The sequence below is a fragment of the Manis pentadactyla genome, chromosome 9 (genome assembly GCF_030020395.1).
Source record: "Manis pentadactyla isolate mManPen7 chromosome 9, mManPen7.hap1, whole genome shotgun sequence".
Classification (NCBI taxonomy): Eukaryota; Metazoa; Chordata; class Mammalia; order Pholidota; family Manidae; genus Manis; species Manis pentadactyla.
Window position 1 is genome coordinate 50974729 of NC_080027.1, and position 13324 is coordinate 50988052.

At 39.1% G+C, this 13324-nt stretch overlaps 1 protein-coding gene across 1 annotated transcript; it reads right to left on the bottom strand.

Annotated features, from left to right (window-relative positions):
• Positions 1-405: 405 nt before the first annotated feature.
• Positions 406-5759, bottom strand: ZBED5 (zinc finger BED-type containing 5). Its single transcript, XM_057507377.1, has 2 exons — positions 5419-5759; positions 406-3871 (listed from the first exon to the last, which is right to left on the bottom strand). Exon 2 carries the CDS (start codon positions 2472-2474, stop codon positions 471-473), a length of 2004 nt encoding a protein of 667 aa, XP_057363360.1. The 5' UTR covers positions 2475-3871; positions 5419-5759; the 3' UTR covers positions 406-470.
• Between the last annotated feature and the right edge of the window lie 7565 nt (positions 5760-13324).

Consider the following 13324-nt stretch of genomic DNA (forward strand, 5'->3'; position numbering starts at 1 on the left):
CCCTTCAATAAAAAATAATTATTAAAAAAAAAAAAAAAAAAAAAAAAAAAAGAAAAGCAAATGGGAGTTTGTTGGAAGCAAGAAGGGGAATAGTTTTTTGAGACCTGAAAGCATAAAATAGTGTGATGTGTTTAGAGAATGGCAAGAAGTTCCATGTGACTGGAGGGCTGCATGTCTAGAAAGGTTGATAGTGATTAAATCTTCAAGATATATAATATGCTAAGGAACTGGGGCTTTATCTTGTGGATGAACATTTTCCAGTTATGACCATGGTACCCTTTGAAATTACAATGTGAAGAAATACCAACAATAATATATATTTAAATTTTTGATTCTTTAGTTCTCTTAAAGTCTTAAGTATAAAAAACTTGGATCTCTTTATTTAAAACCCCAAAGTACCAGAGATGAAGTGTATCATCTTTTATTTTCATCCCATACTTGGTTATCAAGAGACATGCAAAACCTTGATTTTAATGAGAACAGTGTTTTTGTGTCTTTTTATCACATATCCGCTTAATATTAGGTGTAATGTTGCTAAGTCGAATCCGCATATGAGGTGCAGCATCAAGTCTTTTCCTGTATTTCGTTTTTGTTGCAGCATAATATGAAAATCCTGTTTCACACAGGTGCATTGTAGCAAAGGGAAGCAGTACACGAACAGCACGCCTCGCAATGACTGGGTATTCTTGAATTAGGCTACTCCAAAAATCATTTAGTGAAAGTTCACTGAAATTTTGTTTCACTTGAGAGTCAGATGTTAAATCAATCAGGCTCTCATAGTCCCGTGCTACTAATGAGGCTGGTTTAACAGTTATTGTAAATGGATTTCTAACCCAAGCATTATTATCATTCGTTACTGGAAAATATTTTAACAGAGTAGAGCGCAAACCCCTTAGGTGCTGCACAATGGCACTGCAAATATCTTTATCAACTGTAGAATTAATTTCCGTCAAAAAGTCACTGAGTGTAGGAAAACAATCAAAGTTCTCTTCTTCTACAGATGAGGCCCAAAATTCCAGTTTTCTTAACAATGATGACATTTTATCAAATACTGTAAAAACTGTCACATTTTTTCCTTGCATTGACAGATTAACCTCATTTAATTTAGTAAAAATGTCTGCAAGATATGCAAGTCTTAGCAGCCAAGATGAATTCGTTAAACAATCAGACAGTCGAAAAGCAGAATCCATGAAAACCAACAGTTCACGACGAAGCTCAAAAAGTCTTACAAGAACTTTACCTCGGGAAAGCCACCTCACCTCTGTATTTAGAAGGAGTGCTGTGTGCTGGGCACCCATTTCCTCACACAAAATTTTTAGTAGTCTGGACTGATGCGGTCGAGCTTTAATGTAATTGATGATTTGTACTGCCTGATCTAACACATTTTTCAGAGATGTAGGCATTATTTTAACTGCTAGTGCATGTCTATATAATAGGCAGTGACTACTGGTGCTTTCAGGAGCCACATATTTTATCAAGTTGACAGCCTCAGCAATTTTCCCATCCATTGCCCTAGAAGCGTCACTACAAACATCAACACATTTTTCCCATTCAATTTCATGTTTCTGCATAAAACTGTTGATGCAGTTGAAAATTTCTTCACCAGTAGCATTACTCTGCAAAGACTCACATAAGAGTAGGTCTTCCTCAATAGACTTATTAAACCTGTAACGAACAAACACAAGTAGCACAGCAAGTCCTGAAACATCAGCTGATTCATCCAGTTGCAGTGAAAACCCATCACAAATTTTCAGTCTACAAACTAGCTCTTCTTCAATGTCAGCAGCTAGATCCTTAATTCGACGTGCAACAGTACTGTTTGATAGCTGTACTGCATCTATTTTTTTACTATATTGTTCATCAAACATCCGCATCACAACGTCTTTTGCACAAGGCTTGATAAGCAATTCTCCAATAGTATGAGCCTCTCCACTCAGGGCTATATGATAACTTACATTGTATGATGCCTCTGTAGCACTTTCATTATCTGTATTGACAATTTTAGGTGTTGGGGGTTTACTGTTTTCAGGTGAATCAAGATGTTGCTTGAAAAAGCTTAGGTCTTTGTCTTTATATGCAGCATGTTTAGTTTCCAAATGTCTTCGAAGCTTACTAGGGGCCAAAGAGCTATTTGACAAAATTTTCTTACATAACACACACTGAGCATGAGGTGCATCTCTATTTCCAAAGTAAGTAAATCCAAAAGACAAGTAACTTTCATCATATTTTCTTCTTTTTGGTTTCTTACTAAACGCTATTTTGTTGGAATTGGACATAAATTTGACCCTGGGAAGCTCACCGTCTGATTTTTTAGAAACTGAAGGCTGCAACTGTTCATCTTCACTTTGTAATATTCCAACCTTTTGATCACTTGATTCAGATACAATTTGATAACAAAAAGATTCTACTTCTTGTTTAAGACTTCCTTGTTTCAGCAACAGATCCATAGGTAATGTGTTTTTGGTACAAAACATGGTTAATTTAGAATAAACATTGAGTTATTACAAGTGTGTTGAATTATAAGACAGGATACATAGAAGATGAGCAATCATCAAAGAGATGACATATAGCAACACATGAGTTAATTTGTAAATGCTGCCTATGCATCAGTGCGCAGATGGAACATCACACGTTCGTGTATCAGGTGATCTCTCATGCGACTTCCTGGTGCTCTCAGGTGTGGCACACCTTTTCTTAAAGGTAGATTATCACATAAAAATAAAAGCTATAGAAATGAGTTTAGTAGTCTTAAACTTATATTTTAAGATAAACTATAAAGAAAAACTATTGTTAGTATTGATCTTTTTCTCAGAACACTTATTAACTTATAGAATATTAATATTCTATAAAACACATTGGGCTAAGAATAATGAAGAGTTGAAAAGTATATTTTTAAGGAAGGGATCTTGAGGAGTATGTCCCATGGCAGGTTGGCAAACTTTCTGAAAAGGGCCATATAGTAAATATTTTTTATTTTATGGCCATATGGTCTCTGTTGCAACTACTCTACTCTGTAGTTGTTGCATGGCAGCAGCCATGGACAACATGTAAAAGAATGGACACAGTTGTGTTTTAACACATTTCTATTTACAAAAACAGACAACATAGGCCATAATTTACCAACCCCTTCTGGTATATTCTATTTTAGAATCTCTTTTAGTTTTCTGATGCCTACTGCTGTTGGACACATTCATCACAGATACCACTATACATTTGAAGCCTTCTTTCAGGACTAGCAATTATTTGATGAGTTATATATTAAAAATACACAAACACAGTTCAAAGTTTCACAAGACACGGAATTCTGTTTTACCCTAAATATGGTACGTTAACACTGAAAAATAAACTATAGATCAAAAGTTAACTACTATTTCTCTAGAGTTAAAGTTACATAAATATTTATATTACTCAAGTTAAGACTCATTCAACGTAATGTACAATTTACCGATTATTCTGTATCCCATGATACTATAGGTAAAGACTTAACCAGGACCTAAAGAAAATCTAAACTCTCATTTAAATAGGTTTATTTCTCATATAGTGATAAAAAATAGAAAAGCATAATTAAAAGGAAGGGTAATGCAAATTTTAAGACCTTCAAAGAAGCTTTTTTAAGATACAGCATACAACTTTACTATTTAAATATATCTGCTTTTAATTTAAACTTCTATGATTTGGCTACAGAGTAAGCTTTGTATTTCATGTTAGATCCTGAATCAAAATGGTTTTCCTACTAACAGCTAGACGGTAAGATACCTGAAATGAGGAGTACTCTCTTCTGCAATCACACTCTCCACCTTGGCAGCTTGAAATGCAGACTCTTCAAAAGAATAAAATTAAGGTATGGGGTGGAAGGGGAGTAACCAAAAGCCTAGAATGAGAAAAATTAAAATTAGACACTGCAAAAGCAGAACCAACTACAAACCTTAAGACGACCTTTCAGTACAATTTATTTTAGGTTGAGGCAGTGCAAATTATTCTTCACTGCAATGCAGACCTTGAAATGAAACAGAAGATGCCAAACACAGTAAAAATGCTAGTATTTTTGTCCTTTTAATATCCTGGTAATTTCATTGTTTTGAGATGCTCCTCCATCCACCGACTTCATAGAAATACATTAAAAACCTTCAAAAATTAAAGCTAACTTCCACATCTTTCTGTCTTCAAAACTATGCATTGAAAGTAATCCCAAATGTAACACAGGGAAGTGTTACAAGAAGTATGCCTTTTTGCTACAACCATTTTTTCCTCCTCAATAACCAATCTCCTAATGTTACGTTTACTGAATGATCACTGTTTATAGGAAGAATTAAGATTATCTCATTTAATCCTCACAGCAAACTTGAGGGTCTATTAATAACTCCAGGGACTAATAATCCCACTTAAGAGATTCACAAAAGTTAAATCACCTGCTAAGTTAACACATCTTTTAAGTGAAAAACTAAGAAGAAACTCCAAAAAGTTTGACTGCAGATCCCATGTGCTTTGCCATTACTTGTGTGTTCCTTAAAACTCTTAAATTTCCCAAGCATTAATGGGTAGTGCAGAAAGAAATGGATTATGAGTTACAACCAACACAACGTCAAGGGTCTTAAATTTGCAGCAGCAGAAATGCCTACTTCATTATTGGGAGCAAAAGAGTATTAGATTTTCCTTTCACAATCCCAATTTGAGTTTAGCAGCAGGGAACTTCAAGGAGCTGCTGGCTAACCACAAAGATTAGGATCCCTCTTCCTTGTTGCCAGAGAACATAATGGAAGAGGAGGCTCTGTTTTCAGGAAGGAGGGTTTCATCCCCACCTCGTCAGAGATGCTTCCCTGAATCTCTCAAGAACAAGGAGTCTAGACTCCCTAGAGACTAAAGTTTCTATTAATTCCCTTCTCTGAAGAGGGAAGCGGGGACGAGAACCCTCTTCTTCGGCCTCTTCCGGTTAAACTGACAGGCAATACAATCCGTTCACCCTCACCCTCAGGAAGTTCCAATTTTGAACAATACCCACAGAGGCAGGAGGGTCGGGTAGGACTGCAGTCCAGTCAGGAGGAGGTTACGGACTCCCCTTCCAGCGCCTAAATGCTTTCTTACACGGTCACTTGGATGTGCTGCCCGGGCCAGCTATCCCTCAGATCCTGTCACCGGTGCGCGCTGCCCGCTGCCCGCGCTATGTGGGGCTCGCTTTCTGTCGCTGCCCACCCTTGTCTACAGGACTCTCTCAGCTAGCAACAGGAAAATGTCGCAGCACCCAACACCATCCTTTTACTTCAACTCCATCAGTGACAGAGAGAGCGGCCTTCGCTGCGGCTGGGCTGCAGAGCAGCGCCGCGGTCCCCAGCTGAGCCTGCGGCCGCCATTTTGGACAGCTCACGGCAGCGGCCATTTCAGAGCGCACCACTCAGCCGCCGAGGCAGCTCCGGTCCTCACCTTCACCGAGGCCTGAACGGGGTCAAGAGCCAGTCGTCGCGGACTGGAGGGGGAAGGGGGGGATGAAAAACAAACAAAGGAAAGAAGGATTCGGGGACAGGGTGATGTCTCAGCTCTGGGAAATCGCCTATGCCACCTCCACCGAAATCCGATTCGCGGCTGGAGCGGTCGCCTGTCTGAAGATAAATTTAGCACTCCGGAGCACCCGAACATACAGTCCTCACGAGCGACTCCGCCGCCGCCCAATCAGCGCCAGAGTTGCTTCCCGCCACCTATCCACGCTAAGCAGCGGGGTGGGACCGAAGGAAAGGACCAAGCTCGGTAGAGTCGCGGCCCAGTCGTAGCCGCTGCGCTGGATTCGTCGGAGCTTCAGGCCCACCCGGTGCCAGACACGAAGCGTTTGTTTTCAAACTTCCTTGGGCCGGAGTCGGTCGGGCGTTTGTTTATAATGCAGATTCCTGCGTGCTCTTAGAGTTTGTGATGCTGTAGGGCTGGGCTGGACCGGACCGCAGAAATCTGCCGACCCACTGGCTCGGTCCAGGCGACGATTTGTGTGGATTCCCAGAGCCCCGGCTGTATGCGCTTTCACGACCTCTTTGTTCCCTGAACCTCACCCCAGGCCCAGGTTACGCAACCGCCTCCTCTTCCTGGTTGTCCCACCGGAATCGGGGCAGAAGACGCCCCCTCCCTCCTCGCTCCTCTCCAACGTTGGCTTGGCAGGGGCCCCCGCGGCCCGGCCAAGAGTTGACCTTGATGCTTAGCGGGGCGCCACCCCAGCCTGGGGTCTCGGATGACCCCCAAGGGGGTCGGGGAGTTGCCGTGTAGGAGAAGGTAAGGATAGCGGCGGCTCCGCAGTGTCAACGGGAAAGAGTCCGCTTGCTGTCTTGGCCGCTCACTTGTAGCAACCTCCCTGAAGGAATGCCCGGCCGCCTGCACCAAACGGCCAGCCCTGTGGAATACTCCTTTTGCCAGCTGCAGCATTCGGGACGCCCATCCCCTTTTCTTAGAGACAGCACAGCATCAGGCTTGGGGCTGTGTGTTTCCATTTTGTGGAGAACAGTCGTGGAGACCCGGAGTCGGTTTTTCCAAACTGTCATCTTAGTATATACCCTTCTAGAGGGTAATTTGTTAAAGTGCGAGTAACATTAAAAAGCAGGGCTCATTCTTTGCAATATTTTAGTTTTCTGAGGCCCCATGGAAATAGCTAACTGAAAATTGATATTTTTTAGGCACTGTTACCAAAAAGCACCCAATTTATGAAAAGCTAGGGTAGCTTTTGTTTACGTAAATGCTGCTTCGATATGTAAACAAATCTCAGACATTGAAAGAAGCCTAACTCTTAACATAGGTTAGGACTGCATAGATGATTTCTAGAAATTGGCTGATAATAGAAGCCAACATTTGGTCCTAAATGTTTTAAAACCATATCAACTTCTTCAGAATAAGCTATTCAGATGTATCGTTTTTATTAAATCAGTTTCATGTGAGCTTTAACCACAAGGGTGGAAATCATTTTGGCCAAGGGGGTGCAGTTTTATTTGAACAGCAAAGAATTTCATTTTGTAATTGTAGTTGTCTAGCTTCATAATAACGTTGGAATACTATCCCATATTTTCATATGTTTTATATTTCAGAAAAAACTTTTATATATATGCTCCATCTTCACACATCTGGTTTACATCTCGAAGAAGTGGGAAAATGCAAAACATTGAACTGATGAGAAGAATAGTGCTTAAACAAGTTTAACTCAAGTGAAGTCTAGGAGTTAACTTAGGTCCTAAAAATCTGAAGAGTCTGATAATTAAGGGGCTTGGAACAGAACTTCTTCTGTATTTGCTTAGTCAATAAATTATAGAATGTTGGTTGATGAGACAGATAAGAAAAGAAAATACATAGACAATGTGGAATTCAGACAGGTAGTGATGATATAGCATTTATTGAATACAGAGTATGGGCCACAAGCTGTTCTACACACTTTGTCAGTGTATTAACTCAGTTACTCTTCACAAAAAAAACCTATCAGATGATTGCTCCTGTTTTACAGATAAGGAAATTGAGCACAGAGTAGTAAATAATTTGCTGACTGTCCCAAAGCTAATTGGTGGTAGAACAAAGATTAGGTGAAATGCTGGTTGTGGGAATTACAAGCCATGTGTCTGGGTAGGGTGTGTGTGTGTGTATGTGTGTGCACATGCATGCAAGCGTGAGTGCACATGTGTAGTATTAGGCATTAAACTACTGTGAATATTATTACAGCAGTATTGAATAAGCAGGTAGTGGCTCTTTGTTAGAAAGGAACATGGTTTTGTTACCTGGGGTCAAGTGAAATCATCACTGGAAGCAGTGACAAAAATTTTGACTGATGCCCCAAACTGGCAGCCTCATTGCTGTAAGAGTTCTGAGATGGCACATCTGTTCACACTGGTTTGCAGTGCAGTTGGGTTTGCCAGAGCAGTTGATAAGACAGGCAGCCCTGCAGCCACTGCTGTAGGTAGAAGTCCCAACCCTGCCCTGTACACGCCTCCATCCCCCAGCATATGTCTGTGGGCTGCTCTGGGAAGGGCAGGACCGAGCTGAGGTGGAACCTAAATGAGCTGACAGCTGGGGGCCAGCTGCTGATCACACTCCCAGGCCCCTGAGCAGGGCAGCAAGTCCTTTCTTGAAGGATTTGAGTGAAGAATCTCCACGCCTGCCACAGTGTGTAACCTTTAACATAAAGTGGGTAAAATAGTCTAGTTTACATTATTTCTGTGAAAGTTATTGTGGTGGTGTGTGCTTCATCAACTTTTAAGATGTATGAAACATTTAAGAGAATTTTGTGACCACATGTATGAGATTGATTTATTGGTATTTACAAGATTTACATAAGTGCTTATAAGGATTTCACTGGCTAGATGTTACATTTGTACCTATAGTTTAAAATATCTAAGAAAATTTGATTTGTTGGATATGCAAATGATGTTAAGATAGTTAAGTAGTCTGTTAAATTTGTGAATTAATTAGATCATAGAGAATAAGTGAAAATGATTGTCCATAATTTTATGCAAAGATTGTGAGATTTATAGACTAACAGATTTACAAACTTAGCTTAAAGCCTGAAGAAATGCAAATTTACAATCAAATATTTGCCTATTAGTAAGCAAACTAATCACATCCATTTTCAGGGTTTTTTGTAGCTTTTACTCCTAGAACTTTGACTATTCCCACTCTCTTCAGTGCTTCTTAAAAATATAACATGAGCCCTGACTTTCCACTTGAACTTCAATTCCAAATTTTCAAGTCTGTAGCCTTTCTATTTGAATATATACCAACAACTCAGATCAGCATGTTCAAAACTTTAGTGATTCTCTTCCAGTACTTGTGCTTTCCCAATGATCCCATTTTTTGTTAAAGATTTTATTATTCTTTTAATATCTTAAGCAAACTTAGAGTTAATGGTCATTCTTGACTCACCTTCATATTCCATACATACAGGCATCAAGTTGTTAACTTTCATCTAATGTTTCTAAGACTCATCCCCTTCTCTCTATCACTCTTGTATGTTCTCTTAGACCAGGTTCAAGAAATGTTCATTTCAAATTATTGCCATAATCTTGCTAACTTCCAGGCTCTTTCTACTTAATTGGTTTTGTATACCCATTTTCCATAGTTTAGAACCTTCAGTGACTCACTAATTCTTCTATGTTATGGCATGGAATCATAAAACTTTAGAGCTAAATACGATCTTTAGAAAATAAATACAGTGTAATCTCTCTTTTTCTCAGTTTTATAGAAGAGTCAATCCCAGAGCTATCTCATGACTGATGGCACATTGACAGTTGCTGACAAAACTGAAATAGATGTTAAAGTATATGGGGCATGTCTTAGAATTCCTTTTTATCACCCATTGTACTGGACATTAAACTGCTCATTTGGTAAACACACAGGCAATATTTGTTAATATGAAAAATAAGCCATCTTTGACTCCAATAATGAATCATTTTTCTGTTTCAAATGCTAGAAATTTAGTCCATAAGCAAAAATGTTGATTTCACAGCTCACATTACTAAAAGGCCATCAGTATAGGTATGGATGGATTCAATGGCTCAATGATGTTGTCAGGACTCTGACTCTTGATGTCTTGATAGGCCCTCTCTGAATGGCAGTATGATGGCCTCTGACAGCCCCAGATTTATAGTGAAAGAGAGCATCTTCCCCAATAGCATTGGGAGAAAGGTTTTAGGAAAGGTCTTTCATTCAGTTTGGTTATGCTTGTGAACCAAATACACTGTCAGTGAAAGTGTGCTCTGGTCAACTTGGGACACATCCTCCTTTAATTTTGAGAACATGAGTTTACTCTGATTCACCATCAGAATTCCATGGAATGGGTAAGGGGCAGTGCCTAAAAGGAAGAGATTCTGGAAAAGTGGAAGATACCCACTAAATTTATTCTCCTTGCCCCTTATAACCAATCAGCTACCAAAATGTCCTCCATTGTTACCTCTTGGTTCAACATTTTCTATCCAATTCCACTGCTACCAATTTAGTCCAGGATCCTATTATTAATCTCCTAACCAGTGTGGTTACTATCAGTCTCTATCAAATTTACTCTGCGCAGAAGTATGCATTCTGTCTATACACATTAAAATCATTCCCTTACTTAAGCTATCCTCACTGCTGGAGTAATCAGCTCCATGGCTTAGCATTCAAGAACTTGGCTTAGTTATCACTGAGCTCATTTTGATTTAAAAATATTTGTTTTCAATTTTACAGCAGTGGAGGTGCTAGGTGGGAAGTGAGGCAAGTAAGGACTGGATTGTCTAGTGCTCCCTCTCTTCAGCTAATGATCAGGTGATTTGTAGGTTAGTTGTTCTGGGTTAAAAGCCCAAGTTTGGAGTATTTGTTTTGTTGTTTTACTTTTAGTTTTTATCCCAGCAATACAAGATAAAGTTTAAACATCCACATAGCACTAAACAGATTATAAACAACAACAAAAGAAATTCCTCAGCCCCTTCTTCAGATGCAACCATTTAAAACATTTTATGCCATATCTTTTGGTATTTACCTCTGTATTTATTAATGAATATGTGTATAATGATATTGCTTACACATGACCTGTCATTGTTCCAACTCCCAATCTACTTAACCTAAAATCTATAAAGACCTCAGTTCATTGGCTCAATTCCTCAGTATCCCAGTCCCATTCTGAGAGAGGAATCTGGCCTGAAGTTATGTTTTTCATTAGGTCACCTACCATTGGCCTGCCTTCGGGTGGGCTGCCCTTAAGTCAAGTCTCTACTTTGAACTGTTGCCAGAGGTGGAACAAGATGGGTGGGTGCTCTAAGCCAGCTCTAATGATTTGGTGTCTGATTGTAGGTGACATCATAGATTGATGCACTCAATTCAGTTACAAATCCCTTCTAGTGAGTACTATTGTTTGAGGCTGGAAACCTAGAGACTGCATTTCCCAGAAGTCTTTACCGTGTGGTAAAGAAATCTAGTTTTGGTAAATCAAATGTACCTTAACAAGATCTGGAAGTTAAAAGTGAACATTTTGAGGTGAAGGCTTGTATTATTTTGCCACTTTTGTTATTTTCACTGGCAGATGTTGGTTTTTCTGAGACAGTTCTAGCAAGAGTGCCAGCATTCAGTCCCTAAATTCATGTTATGGGAGACAGAGGGCAGGTCATCCATTTTGCTGATTCAGATTATGTCAGTCAGCAGCTATGGAGCTGGCTTCCTGATTCCCCAGCTCCATAGTTCTGGCAGAGGTCTGGTGCTCATGTTGGGCCACTTCTGTAATGGAGTTCTGGAAGTTGTTGCTGAAAATGCAGCCTCAACTCTGTTCCACTAGCCCTTTTAGCGATTTTACAAATTCCCTTTCTGTTCAAATTAGCTGAAGTGAAAGTTGTTATTTAAAACTGAATTCCAATGCACCTTTCAAAAAAGTGTTTTGTAAATATTTGTTCAACATTTATTTGATGTAGGCAATGAGAAACTTAGTTTTCAAACAATTAAAATTACAAACAGATTCCTAAGGAGTGTCAATATTTTAAAGCAGTTTGGCAGTATGTCTCACGTTTGTTTGGTTTTTTTAATAGTTTCTATTCTCTTCATTTTTTTTGCAATTTTTCTGACCAGGCACATTCATTGAAGTCATATTAAAAGGTTTGAAATTTGTACTCGTCACTAGTTCCTGGCCAACAGCACTATCCATCCATGAAATATTTGGTTTCATATCATCTGCCTGATGAATTTAATCTACTTGTTCCTTCATAGATGCAAGACATAAAAACACATGACAGACTTAGCTAGTCTTAGGGAGAGCTATGAGGCATAGTGAATATAGGTCCTGGAGGAAGATTTGTTGCAAATTGCACCTCCACCACTGCTATTTTAACAGTCTGAGGCACATCTCAATTTTCTAACCTGAAAAATCGGTTTAAAAACAATAAATGCGATAATTGCTGGGTTTAACTGAAGTCATACATGTAAAGCACTTGGTATAGAGCCTGGTATGTAATCAGCATCCAATAAATGTTAGATTAATACTATTGTTTTTAGTTTCCACTCCCTGTACTGTATTTCAAGCAATGTATATTCCTCTACCTGTGTAAAAACTTGCCTGTGGAAACCTTGATTGTTTCTACAGTTACTAATAATCCCTGTGATTTTTTAGCACCCTTTATAGAATAATGATCTGAGCAACTGCCTACATTTTAATCCAGCTCTGACTGTGGTTAAGGGAAGATCCTATGGGCAGCAGAAACTGAAGGAGAGAGCAGTGCACTTAGAAAAGGACTGTGACAGATACTGCACTAACAGGCCTATTGTAATCCTCTTTAATTTATAAAAGCCTAGAGTCACTTTGTCACTTTAAATCGGTGACATATCTTACAAATAAATATCACATGTTCTTTTTCTAGATCGCAGGTGAGACCTGTTGGTCTAGAATAAAACAGATTATTTGGCCCCAAATTGAGACATTTGAATATGGCCAATCAGATGACATTCCATGTTCTTGGGGATGAGGAGGGCGGGAAATAGACTTGTTTGAGAACTCAGGTTTCATACATTAATAATAATTTACCTGGAACTACATACTTTACAGAGCACTTTCAAAATTTTTTTACTTGAATCTTGAGACAATCCATTAGTTAAGCAGGGAGACATTCTTAATCCCATTTTACAAGGAGGAATCTGAGGTTTAGAGAATCGGGGGAGTTGTACATGGTCACACATACGGTGTCTGGCAGAGGCAGGGTCTTTTGTGCTTCCTTTTCTTTAGAATGTTTTTGGAATTGGGATAATGTAGTTATAGAGAACTCTTGCTAAGTTACTCATCTTAGGCTAAATAATATGATCTGAGCTGTCATTTGGAAAGGCCCTGTGTTCTCACGTTGTCCTCTTATAGTCAGTGAAAACTAATCTTGCTCTTTTACTTTCTTTGGAAGGTTGATGTTAAACTTTTAAAAGCCATCTCTTTAAAAAGAATGCCAGACATAGGCAATTTTTAAAGCCAAAGTGAAGGTTTGCAAGTCATTTAAACACTCAATTACTTGGGGAGAGACTGAAATGTCAGGGGATGGGGTTATTTATGGTGCTATGCTGAAAGCCAATATATATATTTATTCATACAAGAGTGGAGTCCTGGCTCTGGATCACTTCCTGACTTGTTTGAAGATTTGGGCAAGTCATTTATTATGTCTGTATTTTGGAATTATAGCCTTGCTTCAAAGGTGTGCTCTTTGAATAAATGAACCTTTATTTATAAATCTTGTTTAAATTTCTCTGATGAAAGGCATATCAGTGGAGATAGTTGTGAAGGGAAAGGACATATAATAACAATGATAACGTCAGTGTCGAATTTATGCAGTACGGTTGCTCTGAAAAGTTTTCAGTGCTCCCTGTCATGTATTCTTTAAAA

Coding starts and splice junctions, on each gene's coding strand:
- ZBED5 (XM_057507377.1), bottom strand. CDS start 2,474: ATGTTTTGTACCAAAAACACATTACCTATGGATCTGTTGCTGAAACAA.